Here is a 19,351-nt window from a genome sequence, read left to right as displayed (position 1 = left end):
TTGAAGCAGTGTAGCAGCAGATCCTAAATTAGTATTAAACTTCCTCAGTCTCCCTAATCACAATACAACATATTTTAAATCTTGAAAATGAAAGATACATGGTGAGTTTAAAGACAAGACAAATAAAATGGAGCTTAACCCCTGCCTTCATCTAGTATAATGAAGGATTCTAATTTAGGACTCATGTAAGAAAGGAGAGAATTTACCTGCCAAGCTGGAACAGAAGTTGAGTTGGACATGACTGTTTTTCGCAGCTCTTCAAGGACAGCATCTGGGAGAGGGTTTTGTGACTCCAGGAGTGGTTTACACTGAACTTGTCTCAAAAGTAAGATAATAGCTGGCTGATCAGGGTTACTTTTTAAATTCTAAAAATTAAACCCCAAATAGAAATACATCAAATAGATTCTTGAATGTTAAGTGGCAATTAAGTATTCCCCATGTTGGAAAAAAAAAATCTGAATTTAACCTTTTCTTAATAAAATATAAAGAACTGCAAAAGTAAAATAAATAAAACAATGAACATCTTGAGAATATCAAACTCCACATTTAAATTAAAATTGATAATGCTATTATTGTAGTTTTTAATTCATTTATTTTAGTTTGTCCCTTTGACTTGTTTTATTCTTAGGTGATATCCTGAAAAACTTAAGTTCTGAATGTAAATAGGTGAATTCAGAAGACATAAAATTAACAGTGAAGGCTAACACTATTCCTTATTGGAAGAAACTATACAGGAAGAGCTATAAGCTATAGTTTTCTTTTTTTTTTTTCCTTTTTCAATCTCTTCACAAAGATATTCATTAGATGTCCTTCTCTAGGCACAGACTTCCTAAACACTGTAAGAGAAATGACCCATTTACCCATTTCCCTAAGCCATTATTTATACACAAACATACACATATAGAATTACATATATGCATATGTATCTCCTCCCATATATATATATCTCGAAGAAGTTTAAGAAAGTTCTCTAAACAAGTCTTCCACTGTTTTAAACATTTCTTTCTTTATTGCTGGTCCCTCAATAACACACTTTATTTTTTTAATTAAGTCATAGTCTTAAATATATGTGATTGCTTTCTTCTAAGAAATTGGCACAAAAAAAATGGTAAGATTCATAAAAGTATCCCTTATTCTGTCAGAGAGAGCATAGCAACTGTCAGTTGCTTATTAAACACTCACTGCATAATACTAATCTGTCCTGAATTTAGATGGAATTTCTTAAATAAGAGAGAAAATTTATTACTCTGCTTTTCAGAGAATTCAAACACCAAAGGGATCTTCAAGGATCCATTCTTCCTTCTCTGTAAAATTCATCTCCTCCCACACCCCCTTGCCCCCCAAAAAAAATTTCTAGAAAGAAAATACAATCTCGACTTGGTAAGCATTTATGAAAAAAGATGCTTTCAGAAGAAGTAATGTTTAAAACCCACATTATCCATTCAATTATTTCTGAGTAAGTTTATGAAACTGATTCATTCACTGAATACGTATTTATTGAGCCCCTACTATGTGTTAGGCAAGGTGCTAAGGATTTACACACAGAGCCTACAATCCAGGTATGTACAAGGTAACTACTAAGCAGCTCCAGTTGCCCACTTACTCCTCATTGTCTTTCTGTGTGGTTCAGAGCTTTAGAGATGCCAGAAAATACAGCATTCTGAAGGTAGTAACCAGAACTCAAAAGGAAATACGGCCTCCATAATGGTATTCTCCCCAACAAAGACCTATTAAGTCCTTGAGTCCTAGAGTCAGACAAATGTGAGTTCAAATGGCAACTCAATCATTTTCTAGCTGTGAACTCTTGTGCAAATTACTTACCCTCTCTAAGCCTTAGTTTACTCATTTATAAAAAGGGGATAATAGTATTTATGCCATATATTCTTGGGAAGTTCAAATACAAACTGCTAAGTGTACTGACAGGCTTATAGGAAGTACTCAATAAATGCTGGGTGGTATCATCATCATCACTATCATCACCACCATCATCATATGCCCTTCAAATACTGTGCATTCCATGTTTAATGTTATCTTCTAAGTAGGATAAGAATCCGTAAGTCTCAATGCTCAATTTCATAATAATACCTTTGTGCAGAGGGCTTCAGCTTCAGATATTCTTCCTGTGTCTATGAGACCAGTGACAGCTTGGGAGAGAGACCACTTTTCAAGAGATTGGTTATAATCCTTAAGGAATTCTTTGTCTTTAACTGTTAACAAAAATGTTAATGTTACTTTCTTCTGCAATTTATAATGTGTTCTCAGAGGAGTAATCAGTTGCTAAGAAGTATTACAATTAGACTTATCATGCATATACAATTTTTAAAACTTAAATGTATTATAGGAATACCACAGACCATTCTAGTATGTGCCAGGTTTCTGAAAAGTTTCATGGCTGGAATATTTGTGGTTGAATAACTTAAAACTTTATAGACTTGTGATTTATATAAAAAATCACTTTATCTACAGTAAAACTAAAAATAATTCATTGAAAAAATTAAATACTGTGACATACTGACATACGATAAATTACACATATGCACATATTCAAACTCTACAACCTGAAGACTTGACATGAGCATATATCTATGAACCATCACTACCATCAAGATAATGAACATATTCATCATCATGAAGATTTTCACCCTACCCCTTTGTAATCACTTCTGTCCCCAACATACCTCTCCTCTTACTGTCTGTCCCAGGCAACCACTAATTATTTTCAGACATGATGGATCATTTTGCATTTTCTAATATTTCACATAAATGGAATCATAAAGTATAGCATATAGTTTTGTCTAGCACCTTTACAACTATAAACATGGTAAATTACATTTCCAGATGTAAAGCGACTTTACATTCCTAGGATAAACCCCACTTGATCATGATGTATTGTTACCTTTTTTATGTGTTGTTGGATTTGAATTGCTACGGTTTATTATGAATTTCTGCATTTGTAGTTCCACAGTATTCCTGTTAAAGTCTTTGCCTGGTTTTGGTGACAGGATAATGCTGGCCTCAGAGAAGAAGAATACCAACTTTTCTATTTTCAGGAAGGGTTTGTATAGAACTGGTATAATTTCTTCCTTAAATGTTTGGGAGAATTCCTCAATGAAGGCATCTGGTCCTGGAGTTTTCTTTGTGGGAAGATTTTTAACTATAAATTCAGTGTCTTTAACAGATACAAAGCTGTTTAGTTTATCTACTTCTTCTTAAGTGAGCTTTGTGTCTTTTAAGGAATTTGTCCATTTCATCCAAATTGCCAAATTTAATAGTGTAAACTGTTCCCAAGTTCCTCTGATTAGCCTTTAAATAGCTATAGTGATGTACCCTCTTTCATTCCTGATGTCTGGCTAGAGGCTTATCAATTCTACTGATCTTCTCAAAGAACTAGTTTTCACTTTTGTTGATTTTCTGTTTTCTATTTCACTGATCGCTACCTTTTATTACTTCTTTTCTTCTGCTTACTTTGAGTATAAGTTCTTCTTCCCTTTTCTAGTTCTTAAGGAGAAGCCGAGATTACTGATTTGAAGGCTTTCTTTTCTAATGTAGACATTTGATGCTATAAATTTCCTGTAAGCAGTGCTTTAATAGCACTGTAGAACTTTGAAATGTTTTTTTTTTCCTTCTCATTCAGTTCAAAATATTTTCTAACTTCCCTTCTGGCTTATTCCCTGAACTGGATTATTTAGAAGTATGTTATTTAGTTTCTAAATATTTGGGAATTTTCCAGATATTTTTCTGTTACTGGTTTTTAACTTAATTCTATTATATTAAGACAATATGCTTTATATATTATTTGAAGCCTTTTAAATTTATTTCGAACATTTTATGGCCCATAAGATATGTAGGTAGATGTTCTGTGTTCACTTGACAATGCTGTTATAAAGAAATATTCCATAAATGCCAATTAGGTCAATTTAGTTGACAGTGTTGTTCAAGTCTTTATTATATCTTTACTGATTTTTTTGTTCAATTTTTCTGTCAATTATCGAAAGAAGAGTATTAAATCTCTAACTATATAATTGTGGATTTGTCTGTCCCTCCTTTCAATTCTGTAAGTTTTTGCTTCATACATTTTTCCACAAGCTTCTTTTTTTCTACCTATTTTATTTTGAAATACAATGCAGATTGTATGTGTTTTGAAGCTCTGTTACTTAGTGCCTAAAGGCTTAGCACTGTTATGTCCTCTCGATGAATTGATTCCATTATGAAATGACCTTCCTTATCATCAGCAATATCCTTTGCTCTAAAATCCAGTTTGTCTGAAATTAGCATTGCCACTCCAATTTTCTTTTGATTAGTGTTGGCATGGTATATGTTTTTCCAACCTTTTACTTTTTAGGCTATTTTTGTCTTTATATTTAAATATACATTTATATTTCATCTATGTTTCTTTTAGGCATATATAGTCGGCTCTTGCTTTTTTATTCAATCTGACAGTTTCTGCCTTTTAACTGGGGTGTTTAGACCGTTGAACTTGACTACTGACGTGGTTGGGCTTAACTCCAATGTGTTACTTGTTTTCTATTTGTCTTATCTAAGTCTTTGTTCCCTTTTCCTCATCTTTGAATTATTTTTTTACAATTTCCTTTTATCTACCTTGGTGGCTTATTAGCTATAACTTTATTTATTTAGTATCTACTTTACATTTTTAAGTATTCATCTTTAACCTGCCACAGTCTACCTTTAAGTAATATTATACCACTTCACTTACAGTATAAAAATTTTACAACAGAATATTTCTGTTTCCCCTCCTGTTCTTTGTGCTATTGTTGTAATATGTGCTTTAAAGAGTCAATTACATTTTAAAGAGATTTCTAGCGTGTCATCTGTGGATGTTTCTATTTATTATCTCATTATGGGTGGTACTTTTCTACCTCTTTGCATGCCTATTAAGTTTTAACTGGATACCAGACATTGTAAATTTTACCTTGTTGAATGCTGAACATTTTTGTATTCCTGTAATGTTCTTGAGCTTTGTTCTGTAGGCAGTTAAGCCTCTAGAAAATGATTTCATCTTTTCAAGGCTTGTTTTTAAGCTTTGTCAGATGAGATCATTCAGCCTTTAGTGTAGAGCTAATTATGCCCACTACCTTCTTGCAATATCCTTCTGAGTACTTTACACTGAATTCATTATGTATAAAATGTTTTTCTAAACTTACTTGAAGCAGAAACAGCAGATAACAGTGCCAAGTACAAATCCATTCTCTTTGGCTGAGTGTTGTTCACTAGAGCCAGTTTATCATCAGCATGACAGGCTGCCATTAGCCCAGCCCAGACAGCAGGATCACCTAAACGTAAGGAATATAGTTAGAAGCCTTGTTGATATCAACATATTGCTGAAAAACTATCAAAAATGAGAGTAAGAGTTTATAAATACCAAAAAATTAAGTTAAAAATAAATTGTATCTCTAGAAAAAATCCATTTTCTTAAACGAAACTAATTTATACTTCTTTTCAGAAGACACATTACTATATTCATCCTTCAAGATTTGCGTTTTTCTCAAAATACTGTAGAGGATAAGAAATACCCTATTAAGTTCTTCCATGGCTGGTTAGCTCAGTTGCCTAGAGTACTGTGCTACTGTGGAAAAGTCGATTATATTCACTTTCATCGGACACCAAGGGCAAGTCTCAAGGAGACACAGTCATCATTCAAACCCTGTATTAAAGGTTCAATCATAGGAAAAGCAAGATAATACTATTTCTCAGTTTTTAAGAAAATTTCGAGCCAAAGGAAAAGCTCAAGACAACTCCATTTACCTATGTTCTAACAGCCAAGCATGAAAGTCATTTTATCATTCCAAGTAAAGTAATTCTATGATTCTATATATCCCTTCATTGATTTGATCTTTCCTTCTTTCCTTCACACCTTGACAGCAGCTTCAGGGGAGAGGGGGAAGCAGTGGACTGAAGTGGTAATGATAAAGATTATGCATATAGAGGCCTCTTTTTTAAAAAGGTAGTTGTAGGGGCGCCTGGGTGGCTCAGTTGGTTGAGCGACTGCCTTCGGCTCAGGTCATGATCCTGGAGTCCCTGGATCGAGTCCCGCATCGGGCTCCCTGCTCGGCGGGGAGTCTGCTTCTCCCTCTGACCCTCCCCCCTCTCATGTACTCTCTCTCTCAAATAAATAAATAAATCTTTAAAAAAAAAAAAATAAAATAAAATAAAAAGGTAGTTGTAAAAAGAAGGTGAAAAAGAATTTAGAAATTAGAAGATTTTTATTTTTTGGTCTTCTGTAAATCATATTTTGCAGGTTAATATTTGCATGGTCAATATCTTAGGCCTGCTATGCTTAAAAAAACAAATAATTTTGGGGTCCCTGGATGGCTCAGTTGGTGGAGCATACAACTCTTGATCTCAAGGTTGTGAGTTTGAGCCCCACATTGGGTGTAGAGATTACTTAAAAATAAAATCTTCCAGGGCACCTCGGTGGCTCAGTTGGTTGGGTGACTGCCTTCAGCTCAGGCCATGATCCTGGAGTTCCGGGATCGAGTCCCGCATTGGGCTCCCTGCTCAGCAGGGAGTCTTTTCTCCCTCTGACCCTCCCCCCTCTCATGCTCTCTCTATCTCATTCTCTCTCTCAAATTAAAAAAAAAAAAAAAAATCTTTAAAAAAAAAAAAATTAAAAAAAAAAATAAAATCTTCCAAAAAAAACCCCCAAACAAACAAAAAGACAATTTTAAAATCCCACAGGGATGCTAGTTAACAATATAGTCATTTATTTTATTTTATTTTTTTAAGATTTTATTTATTTATTTGACAGAGAGATGGAGAGAGCACGGCAGGGGGAGCTGCAGGCAGAGGGAGAAGCAGACTCTGTGCTGAGCAGGGAGCCCGACGTGGGGCTCAATCCCAGGACCCACCTGAGCCAAAGGCAGACACTTAACCAACTGAGCCACCCAGGTGCCCCAACAATATAGTCATTTAAACAAAAATTTTAGCTTAAGTTTTATATTTTTTCTTATCTAATTGTTCCATGCTATATATATCCTCTATCAAATGTCTGAAATGTATGTCTACTTCACTTACAGAGGATCGGTATTACTGCTAATAGTACAGGAATCATTAGAAACCTTAGGCAGATAAAAAAATTTTTACAAAAAAATTAAATGCCTATCTCCATATTATACAATAATTTCCGCCCAAGACAATGACTACCTTATTTTAAACAACAAAAGACATAATCACACTCCAGAATAAGGAAATGGGAACCATTCCTTAGAATTCCTGAGATCTGATTATTGTATAATGAAAGACATGTGACTGTTTTAGACCTGGGTTTCAGCTCTAACAATGCCATGGATTAAATGTGTGCCAGCTTTCCCTTTGGGACTCATTTTTCTATAAAACAAGGCAAGTGAACTAGATGATGGCTCAGGTGTCATCAGGCCTAAAACCCAAAATTCCAAATGAAGTGGACTCAGTTTCTGAGTATGAACTTATTTCTAAGATTAAGTGAAGAACTCCTTTAGGGATCTTTGGGTATAGTTTTAATTTCAGGAGGGAGGAAATGGATATCAGCTGGCAGTAATTTCTTCTGTCACAATTCAAAAGAATTACTGCTTTCATTAACTCTTCCATAAATAATCAGCAACTCAAATTCCCTATGAAACCAAGTGATAATATAAATATATGTATATACTATGAATCTAAAATTTTTTAAATATAATTTGCTAAAAATACCTTTTAATATCACAGAAGCATTGACCTAGCAGAAATTGGATTTTTTTTTTATTTAATTCTAAATTCTTGGGATTATATTTAAATTTCTGAAAAGACTCCTTTGAATATCATCTATCAAAACTATACTTTGATATAGTTCTACAAGTTTACAAGGATAAAAATCTGCAAGGATTAGGTATATAGCTACTACACATAACTACAATTATATTTACTTTCACTGGACTCCAAAAACAAGTCTCACAGAGGCATTCATCTTCATTACTCAGTCCCCTTTTCAAGCATCTTATATGATGATTCTAATTCCTTGAGTATGTATTTCTCCAGATAATATGGGAAAATAAGAAGATCATTACAGAAGACCTTATCTGGGCAATCTCACCTTTCTAAAGTTTATGCCACTCACACAATCAAAAGCTAACAGATCTTTTATCATTCTATATCCATGGTAAAAATCCTCGAGAGTAATTCTATCTAATACTATCTTGAACTAACCTCTAAAAATCAAAAACTTATCCAATGTATAACAAAGACAATTCCAAATGTTTAGGGTCTCTTTTTGTTCTATTACATAAATGAAACAAAGAATAAACTACAAGATGTTGGTCTGTTTACTTGTTTTATAAAATAATCTCTGATTTATTAAATATTTTGTGGTTTAGTTAGGATCTTTACAATTTACTCTGAAGAGAACATTGGACTTATTCTGTACAATTTGTTTCCTAACAGTCCTAGCCAAAAACAAAAGTTTTCTGATTTAACAAATGTCTGAAGTACTCTGCAGGAAAAAAAATATTTAATTCTATATCTCATATTAAAAATACTATTCTGTAAAAATACACACTGATAGGTATTCCAGTCCTCTAGCAATGATAATGGAAGTATACTGATGTGGTCATAGGTACTTCCTCAGTGATCAATGTGATCAAAGACACAAAGAAGGGCTAGCTCAGGTGAGGCCATCACCTTGACATTCCAACAGTTACTCCAGAAAACATATCTCCACTCTTTAAGGAGCTAACTACCCATAAAAATAACTAAAATAACTAAATATGTTCATTAAATAATTTAGTAGCTATAGGTAAACCTCAGTGAAGCAGACTATGGAAAACAAAAATAAAACTACTTCTTGAAAATACACAATTCAGAGTTTCAATAAAGAGTAATAAAGTATCTTTATGCAGATATTCCTTTCAGCCTGCTTCAAGAATTATCTCTTAATTATCAGTAGTCAAATGCAAGATAATCAAATAATATGCAAAAGTTAGAATATTTTCTTAAAATTCCTTTACTTCATGAAATGCAAACTCTGTGCCTATAGGTCACAAATGCAAGACCAGAGAATCTGAATTAATGAAATGGATTATATTATATTCACCTGGAGAAAGAAGAGCTGCTTTCTGAATGGTCTTTAGTGCAATATTTTTTTCAGTTTCTGCTGAACTGCTTCCCATAGCTAACTGATTTACTGCAGTGTACAGTAATGCCTTCTGCATAAAAGAAAAAGAGTGTTAGCCAATTATCTTTATAGCTCCATGACTTTCAAACTGACTAAAAAAAGGACTATATCAGGTATGATATAACTTCCTAAACCTAGGAAGAAAAATTATTTTATTGTTTCATCAATAATATTATTTAACAAGTAGGAAATTTCCTTTGTACTGTAGAAAACTAACCTTTCCATGATTTGAGTCCAAAATATGAGCCACATTTCCTGCTATAGCACCTCCCTATAATAGAAAATATTTAGATAAATGTATAAACTTTCACAAATAAAAATTAACACTGATAAAAATCTTTCCACCACATTATTTGAAAAGTTCAGTTCTATCACATTCACAACTTCCAAATTCCTGAAGTATCAAATGATTACTGCTTTAAGAGGTGTTTAGTATTTTGTTAAGTTTAGTATTTTTATAAAAAATCTTTTCTACTACAATCATTTATTTCAACTCTACTCTTTTAAAATACTCATTAATGGTGCAAAAGTTACACAATTTTACACCAAACACAAGTACATATTTCCTAACAATATAAAAGAATGTGAAAGAAAGACTGAAAGAGAAAGAGAAGCAGAATCCCAAAATTTATTTTAGGATTAACATGGTTTACTCCATGAAAATATGGTATTTTAAAAATTTCGGTAGTTCCTAGTAAAATGAATAGCCAGAGCACCTTGAAGCAAATCACTGCTTCAATAATCAACTCAAAACTGAAAATGAAAAAAATATATACATCATAATTTTTGTAAAGTAAGTTTGAAATCCTTAATTTTTAAATTCAGTTAGACATTTTACCTGGAAAAGAAAGTGAATTATGAGAATGATTTCATTTTAATTCAGAAGTATACTGTTCTCCTAATTTTATACTGGAACTGTATCAGAAATGTTTTGTACATCATATTTAGCATATAAAGAATGCTAAAAAGTAACCTTTAAAAATATGTTAATATAAAACAAATAGAAGATGGATTAAAAAGAAAACAGAAAACTTGGCAGAGTAGAAGGAGGATTCAGGAGTTAGATCTGGGATGATCTATCACCACAAATACTAACTGTGGTTTTGCACAAGTTATTTATTCTCTATGTCTCAAGTGTTCTCTATAAAATGGACATTAATTGCAGCTACTTCATGTGGTTGTTGGGATTAAATGACAAAATATATACAATAGTTGGCACATAATAAGTACTTCATTCTAGTATCTAATAATGATGCTCTTCTAGGTTCTTTGAAATACCATGTGCAAAAATGAGTAGGAATAACAAAATCAGACCCACAGAGACTTCAGACAGTGGAATTATTAGATATAATAAGTGTTCAAAACATAATTAGCTACTACCATTATGTTTACCCACTAATTAAGCAACTATGAAAGGACATAGTAACCACAGAAATTAACAAAATACTTTACAGACCTCTAAAAATATCTGGCCATTATGAACGAAAATATATAATCCCTTTTATAGAACATCAATGACTTCATATTGAGATTCACATTTTTAGATTTTAGACATTAGCAATGTTCTAGTTCTTATTTTCTTATCTTTGAAGAGCTTTTATTTTTTTTTTAATTTTTTTATTGTTATGTTAATCCCCATACATTACATCATTAGTTTTAGATATAGTGTTCCATGATTCATTGTTTGTGCATAACACCCAGTGCTCCATGCAGTACGTGCCCTCCTCAATACCCATCACCAGGCTAACCCATCCTCCCAACCCCCTCCCCTCTAGAACCCTCAGTTTGTTTTTCAGAGTCCATTGTCTCTCATGGTTCTTCTTGAAGAGCTTTTAAATAAAAATATCTTTTGGGATCCAAAAAACACAACAGTTACTTCTTCCTAAATGGCAACATTATAAACATAACCTAATCACACAGCCATTAACATAATCTGTATGTATTAAAAAAAAGTCTACCTACTTCTTTGTATCTTTCATAACGCCCAGAACAGTACAATAGTACATAAAAGAAACTCAGTGTACTACTTATCAAATGACTAATGGAAAATCTGGTTAAATAACAGAACCCCTTTGCTATATTAGTTATTTCCCAGAATGATAATGCTAATATTCTAAAAATGATATTACTGACTACATCACAAGTTATTTTATCTTTTTGCCAGAATTTAGAACATTACTCACCTTTGCACTTCGGTGAGTATACTGAGCAACTACTCGGGACAACAGAGACCAAAGAGCAGGATCAGCTGGGTTACTATAGAGATCATCAAAAGCAAAAGGCTTAGAGATGGGAGTCACTTTAAACCACGAAAAGTAAAAACAACCAACATTTTATTTAGAACCTAAGTTCAAAATCTTGTATACATCTAAAACAATTTCATATTAATTATCTATGTGTGAATGAAAGTGCCTTAATTTTCAGCAAACATATCTTCTATATACACCAAGAGTCCTTATGAAAATAAGAAGGAAAAATCAGCAATATAATTACAAAGCCTAATCTAATTAATTAAGATCTAATTAAGAAAAGCTGAGGAAATTTAGTATGTTGTGTTCAAGGAAAACACAGAGATGAAAATTGCAAAAGGAAAATAAACTTCATTTAGAACACTTTACTGCTGGGGTACCTGAGTGGCTCAGTTGGTTAAGTGTCTGACTCTTGGTTTTGGCTCGGTTCGTGATCTCAGGGTCATGTGATCGAGCCCCGCATGGGGCTCCATGCTCAGCACAGAGTCTGCTTGAGTTTCTCTCCCGCTGCCCCTCCCACCATTCATGCATGCATGCACTCTCTAAAAAAAATAAATCTTAAAAAAAAACCACTTTACTGCTGAAAATAAAACAAATAACCACTACTGCTAGTAGTAAGAGCTTCCTATTTTCTAAATTTTGAAGACATTAGTGAATGTTTGAGTGGCCAAAAAATTCCTAAAACCATTAAGCTGGACAGTATCAAATAACAAACAGACCATATCACTAACTTGAGAATAAGTAAGGACTTTTGTATTAAAATGAGATTCAGGCCTTAACTTATTGGATAAGTACAAAATTTCTGTTCTCTTACCTCCTTATCAACTGAATTTTTAAAAAAATCTTTATAGATGAAATAATGTGTATAGTCAGCTACCTGGTCCTAAGTGCAATTTCATAAAACTACATTCTGGTTTACAAAAATATATACTTCCCTCATTTTATATTCTTAATAAGGTCCAAATGTCAAAGATTAGCTCATCAAGTATAATTACTCCAAGTTCACAAGTACAGAATTTACCTGTGAACAGCTTTAGATGCTTGTCTCTGCACTGCCACACTGCGGCCTTGCAGTGCATAAATCGCTGAAGTAAGAAGGCACTTTGGATAATCATTGTCTTTCTGTTTGATGTGCTTCAGTAATTCATTAAGTGCCGCTTTTGACAGGGTAGCATCCTGCATTGTCAATCCGAGAGCACACAGGGCTTGAAGGCTTTCTGTGGTTGGTTCCTTTAAGATAGAGCTGTAAATATTTTAAATTTTCTATTAGCCATAGTACAGTAGTCTGTAACTATTAAAACATTTTCAACATTTAGTAAAATGTAAAATTTAAAATTTTAACATTTAGTAAAATGTTAAAAAAGCAATTTACTTAAGGATTCACCAAACTAAGCCCAGCTTTAAGATAAATATAAAACAGATTCCTTGGCTTCTAGGGACAGCAATTTCCCTAAATATCTAAAGCAGTTAAAAATACCAAGGGCCTTTCTTTTCTGTTTTCATTATATCTAAGTTTTAGATACAAATATAAATAGTGTTTTGGGGCCTGGCTTTTAGAAAAATAACTAACCATATAACCCTATAAATAACCACAGATATCATAGGCTATTATTTTACTAATTTATTCCAAAAACATAGAAATAGTTACAAGTTATATTGGTATATTTTTTTAAAGCTTTAGTTTTAAATGAACTTTATCAAGTTAACTAGAAAAATAAAGAGGAAAAAATCTCTTTGGGGACGAAAGAGGCCAAAAAATAAGCCAGTCAGAACTCCCTTCATTAAAATTTTAAGATCCTACTAGATCAGGTGATCAAATACTCTTTTAAACAAATAAATGATACACACAGAGTATAGGATGGTTTTGAAGGACTGGATGGATCCAGAGCTAAAAATTAAGCCATGATCTCCACCTATGACTGTCAGTTCACAACCAGGTCAGTCCAATCCCTTTTGTTCAACAAAAAGTTCCTAAAACATTAAAAACTTCATTTTACATTGTTCCAATTTGTAATCCAATGCTTAAGTATAATCTGGTCATGTTAAGTGTTGATGTCAACTATACATACCATTTAAATAGCAATGTCTTGGCTACATCCATTTTTCCTTGTTTATACTCTGTTATTGCCAGAGCTGTCAAGATATGGGCTTTGTCTTGCTCTGATTCAACAATAGACAAGGCTCTCTCATAAGCTATTATACAAAGTTGGAAACAAAAACAAAACGATATAAACACAATCCTGATTGACAAACAGTGAAATTTCTCCCTTTCTAATCCTATTTTTTAAAAGGTCTAACTAAATTATATCTTATTGTTTCCTTATTTTCAAGTGGATGGAAAAAAATTTTAAATAATCTAACCTGGTTTAGCTGGTCCAAGGTGATCCTGGGGATATCATTAGGATTATTATGAGACATGCCCTAACTTCTTGTTTTTTATTATTATGTTATGTTAATCACCATACATTACATCATTAGTTTTTGATGTAGTGTTCCATGATTCATTGTTTGCATATAACACCCAGTGCTCCATGCAGAACGTGCCCTCTTTAATACCCATCACAAGGCTAACCCATCCTCCCACCCCCCTCCCCTCTAGAACCCTCAGTTTGTTTTTCAGAGTCCATCATCTCTCATGGTTCATCTCCCCCTCCGATTCCCCCACTTCATTCTTCCCCTCCTGCTATCTTTTTTTTTTTTTTTTTAACATATACTGTATTATTTGTTTCAGAGGTACAGATCTATGATTCAACAGACTTGCACAACTCACAGGGCTCACCATAGCACATACCCTCCCCTAACTTCTATCTTCAGACTCTACAGGGAAGTCTTTAAGTGATGTGAAGGCCTGCAGCCATTGAGATACCACGAAAATTTCCACGTGCATACCAGTAACCATCAAGCTGTAGATACTTACAGTATCTACACACACATAGGTTGGGTGCATATATATATATATATATATATATATATGAAAATGTACTCAATGAGCATTTTTGGAGAAAATCAAACACACTATTACCAATAGGTCAAGGTCTTCACTTATCTGAAATTTACATTTAAGCAAAGACCTGCTTTCAAATGCTAACTCTACTTTAAGTGATCTTGAGCCTCAGTTTCCTTATACAAATAATTAAGATAACACTCAGCTCATAACACTGCTATAAGGACTATTCACATAATAATGTACTAAGGGAGGGAACAGATAAAAAGTACCTAATATCATTCCTGACTCCTAGTTGGATCTTAATAAACATTGCAACCCCTACTCCCATTTCAATGTTCCATCTTTCTGTATATAATCTTGTGATTAAATTCCACTCAGCCCTGGAAAAGTAAGATGTGTCCTTTAGCTTCAAGCAACATACTTACCTTTGCTGCTTTCTTTATACAGACCTTTCATAAATAAAGCCAATGCAAAACCTATGATGTCTTCTAACTCTTTAAGGGGTGTTGACTTAAAAGCCTGGATAGCTTTATCATATTCACCAATGGAACTAAGAAGCAAAACATAACTTACTTTTAATATTAAAAACAATTTTGGCTTATATCATAAGAATACAAAGAGATTATTATACCAAGATTCTTTTAATACCTTCACATACTTCATCTATCAGTGTTAAAGTGAAAGAAAAGACATATTAAAATAGAAGGTGTATCATTTATTTCAAATAAGATATACTGGAGCAATTTAACTTCACACTTTGTTTCTTTTAAATTACATATGAAAATGATTAGTTCTGCTAAATTATAAAGTGTCTTTCTTATTAACAAACTTGAACTAAAATCCCAAGATATAAAAATAATTTCAAGTTGACTTTTATACAGAACTCTTTAAGCTTAATATATTGGTTGAATATTACCCTATGAGTATGGTTCTAGCATCTCTGACAAGCTTAAGAAGCATAAAATACCTAATTAAAATCAAACCTAGCCTTTGTATAAACTGTTTAACTGTTTACCTGCACATCCTTTTTTTTTTTTTGGAGAGTATAAAGATAAACTAAATTCCACAGAAAAAACTATAAATTATCTTTTCTGTATTTAATAGGAAGAAAAGTAAAAATTGTTACATATGACACTAAAGTACAATACTTTTTTTAAAAGTTTATTTGATTTTATTTTTTGGAGAGAATGCACAGCACATGAGCAGGGGTTGGGGGGGTGGGAGGACAGGGAGATAGAGGGAGAGGGAGAGAATCTTGACCAAGCTCCACACTCACTGGGGAGCCCCACATGGCACTCAATCTCAAGTCCCTGAGATCATGACCTGAGCCGCAATCAAGAGTCAGATGCTTAAGTGAATGAGCCACCCAGGCACCCCTAAAGTACAATACTTTTTAATAACAAAAAAATAATTGTTTTGCTTATTTAAAAATGAAGAGAAGCTGCCATCGCCTGGAAAGGATACATTCTGCCCTTGAGAATTTTATTTTTCATATCCATCACTATAATCAGAAACTGTTTTTATTTTTAATGTGTTATTGGAAATCTTTTTAGAAAATCCTTTTAATCTTGGGGAGGGTGTGGGATCTAAAAATACAGGCATTCTTTGATTCTAAAATTAGTCTCTAAAGGTGAAAAAAAATTTTTTTAAGATTTTATTTATTTGATAGAGAGAGAGAGAGCGTGAGCACAAGTAGGCAGAGCAGTAGGAGAGGGAGAAGCAGACTCCCTGCTGAGCAGGGAGCCAGATGTGGGGCTCGATCCTAGGACTCCAGGATCACGACCTGAGCCAAAGGCAGACACCCAACCGACTGAGCCACCCAGGCGCCCAAAGGTGAAAGACTGTAAAAATCAAAAAAATTTAAGGTTTTTAAAGTCAAAAAAACTCAAATTTTGATAAATATTTTGGTGAAGGAAAGAGGGCTACCTTAGATTGTATATGGATACATACATATATTAAAAGTTTTTGTTTTTTGTTTTTTTAAAATAAACACTATCTTCAAACATGTGATTACTTTTGTAGAGAACAGAACTAGGAAAGGCACAAGGGGCTTCAATTTTATTTGTAACTTTTTCTTTGGAAAAAAACCCTGAAGACAATGGACAATTTTAAGATCTGTTAAATTTGGGCAGTGACTATTCATTAAATTATGCTGTACACTACTTACACTGCATTTTGCATGTTTAATATATTTCATAATAAAAACAAATTTTAAAAGACATCTATTTTCAATAGAAGATATAGATTTTTTCCTAAAATATTTACATTATATGATGGGGTACCTGGGTGGCTCAGTAGGTTAAGCAACCAACTCTTGATTTTGGCTCAGGTCATGATCTCAGTGTTGTAAGACTGAGCCCCAGGTCTGGCTCTGTGCTAAGCACGGAGCCTGCTTAAGACTCTCTCTCTCTCCGTCTTCCCCCCTCCCTAAAAGAAAACTAAAAATAAAAACTAAAAGTAAAGAGTAAAATATTTACATTATATGAAACCAAAACTAAAAACAGATACTTATTCCATATAATTTCTTACAACCTGTCTTCTGCTACAACAAAATCTTAGAAATGATAAAACTACCAACTCCTAAACACTACAGTTTAAAAGAATTGGAGGGAAAAGCAGTCAGAACAATAATATTTTCCTGTCTATGAATATGATTCAGTTACATGGTTATAAAAGAAAAGAACTGGCTACCTCAGATCTCTAGTATGTACCTCTTTAAAAGATACAGGCACTAATCCCAAAATATCAAACTACAGTTTTAACAATGTTTTTCAAACTGGACCATTCAATTTGGGGGCACTTCTCAGCTTGAGGAACACCTCCCTAACTTGAGCCAAAAACCTTCCTCCCACAATACTTCTATTCTCTGGACCTAATTCTAATCTCTAAAATAATTGGGTTTTAATCTTTTTTTTTTTTTTTTTAACTCTTTTTGAAGTCAAAAGTCTTTGAGAATCTGAAGAAAGCTATATGGCTCTCTCTCCATCACAAAATGCACATACACAAAAATTTTTATGTACTTTCTAAAGGGCTTCTGGGTCCTCAATGGCCATTCCCCATGTAAGTATAAGCAGCAAACAAGTCAGAATAAATCCAATTCCTCTTCCAATTAACTAGGATTCTATTACAACAGACAGCAAGAGCCTCTCTTTGAAATGTTCTCTTGTACAGACCACAACCATCAATTCTAAATCTGCTTCTCAGTGAAGCACAGTGGCCTTAGGTATCAGTATAGGAACAGGAAACTATTAACAAAGCCCAGTATTGAGGGAATTATGTATCCTTGGGAGATTTTCAGCCCACTCAACTATATACGCCCCACTACTCTGGAAATTCGTCACCACCTCACTAGTCCTATAGCTTTCACCAGAAAAACCTAATAAATTCACAGAATTAATGGGAAAAAAATATGCTTACCATAACAATCTGCCATAATTTCTTACTGTAACATTATAAGTATCTTGGTCTTCTGCAGTCTGTAACAGTAACATTGCCCTTAAAAAGAAGGACAAGGTATTTTAAGTTACCTATGTACAATAACATTCTTTTACTCTTCCTCCTTAACAGAAGATTTTGTAACTTTTTCTTTGGGGAAAAAACCCTGAAGACAACTAACTGACAATCCTATAAATTTTTGTTTTCTTCATTTAACTCTAATTCTTTAATGCTGTCATAACAACTTGTTCACATAACAACTTGTTCACAACAAGTTGGTATAACAAAAGCTCTTAATATTTAGATTTTAGACTGTCAGGAAAATTACCTTAATAAGGTGATCTCTTACTAAGTGAAATCATTTATCATACTTGAGTTTTAAATATTCCAAAAAACTTAATCTAAATATGGGAAACAATGGTGTTACTATTTTAAGTTTTGACATTATCTCAAGTATATAGCAAACAATCTTAAAAATATTTATACAGTAGTTTGAGTTAGGAAGCCAGGAAATTGAGTGCTTTCATGTGCCCTTCCCTGTTACATACAGAAAAATATTTAAGCAATATTTAGTTGAGAAAGAAAAGAATCATAAGGAGTCCCTAAACGCCTTATTTTTATCTTCTTGTGTTCAGTCCCCTTGGGACGAGCAGAAAAATGTCTTAATCAACAGGAATTGGATATTTAGTAAAATTTTTGTTTTTACCTTCCTTTTCTGTTTAAAAAGGATTATCTAGGGAAAACTATCCAAGGAAAGTTTTTAATATGTAGGATGTTACGTGAAAAACAAATATTTGCCAAAGCAGTCTAAAAGACAGTATTATACAGTATATTAAAAACTATAATGGTTAGATTTATACCTAATTTGTGGTTTTAAGCTTCAAATAGTTGTTTAAGGCAGAAAACACAGCAGTGATCAGTCAAGGAAGAGTGGTGCATATCCACATGACTGTGGAGTTGCTATTTTAAGTTAAAGGTATACCTAGTGTTAGATTCATAGTATGTACAAAAAATTAGCAAGCACTGTAAAGCTATCTAATTTTTCTTTGTTTAAAAATCCTGCTCACTGTTGTATTCTACCATATTTCTACAGTTTGTTTACAGGTAAGCTTATTGTGACATTGAAAGAAATAGACTTGTGTTTTTTTTATAAACCTCCACATACACCTGAAAAAATACCTTCTTGATTATGCAGCCTCCAGTACCATCTAGTGATGACTCCTTTGAACTACCAAGAGATCCATAAAAGGGCATGGCAAAGCATTTCAGTCAACTCAATTATTTTTTATCTAACAAGGCTTCTTCTACGTATTTTTTAGATTTAGGGCAATGATACATGCAATTAGGACTTCTAACTTTTCACCTAGTATTCACGACACTAATAGTTATTTTCTTATTTACCAATCAATTCATTTGCAGAGAATAAATCTTCAAGTTGATTTCATTTCCTACCCCCTCCTGGTTGGCTGTTTCACTCGAGCACACTGTCCTGTTTCTTCAACACACCAAGTCCACTCCTGTGTCAGAGCACTTGCTCTTGCTGTTCCTTCTGCCTGGATGCTCTTGCCTCTTAACCAA

The 19,351-nt window shown here is 33.2% G+C and overlaps 1 protein-coding gene across 4 annotated transcripts in view; it reads right to left on the bottom strand.

Annotated features, from left to right (window-relative positions):
• SKIC3 (SKI3 subunit of superkiller complex) overlaps window positions 1-19,351 on the bottom strand; it is a 100,147-nt gene that overhangs the window by 16,792 nt on the left and 64,004 nt on the right. For all 4 annotated transcript variants that reach the window (XM_078067045.1, XM_078067043.1, XM_078067044.1 and 1 more), the window contains 10 exons: window positions 17,756-17,833; window positions 14,764-14,888; window positions 13,461-13,584; window positions 12,413-12,634; window positions 11,326-11,398; window positions 9,360-9,413; window positions 9,062-9,173; window positions 5,163-5,291; window positions 2,086-2,207; window positions 207-365 (listed from right to left, as the gene is read on the bottom strand). In XM_078067045.1, coding sequence (XP_077923171.1) covers window positions 207-365; window positions 2,086-2,207; window positions 5,163-5,291; window positions 9,062-9,173; window positions 9,360-9,413; window positions 11,326-11,398; window positions 12,413-12,634; window positions 13,461-13,584; window positions 14,764-14,888; window positions 17,756-17,833 — 1,198 coding nt within the window. The remainder of the gene's footprint in view (window positions 1-206; window positions 366-2,085; window positions 2,208-5,162; window positions 5,292-9,061; window positions 9,174-9,359; window positions 9,414-11,325; window positions 11,399-12,412; window positions 12,635-13,460; window positions 13,585-14,763; window positions 14,889-17,755; window positions 17,834-19,351) is intronic.

The sequence above is a fragment of the Halichoerus grypus genome, chromosome 2 (assembly GCF_964656455.1).
Source record: "Halichoerus grypus chromosome 2, mHalGry1.hap1.1, whole genome shotgun sequence".
NCBI lineage: Eukaryota > Metazoa > Chordata > Mammalia > Carnivora > Phocidae > Halichoerus > Halichoerus grypus.
Note: the sequence above shows the minus strand (reverse complement) of the source record. Positions and strands in the feature narration are given on the sequence as shown.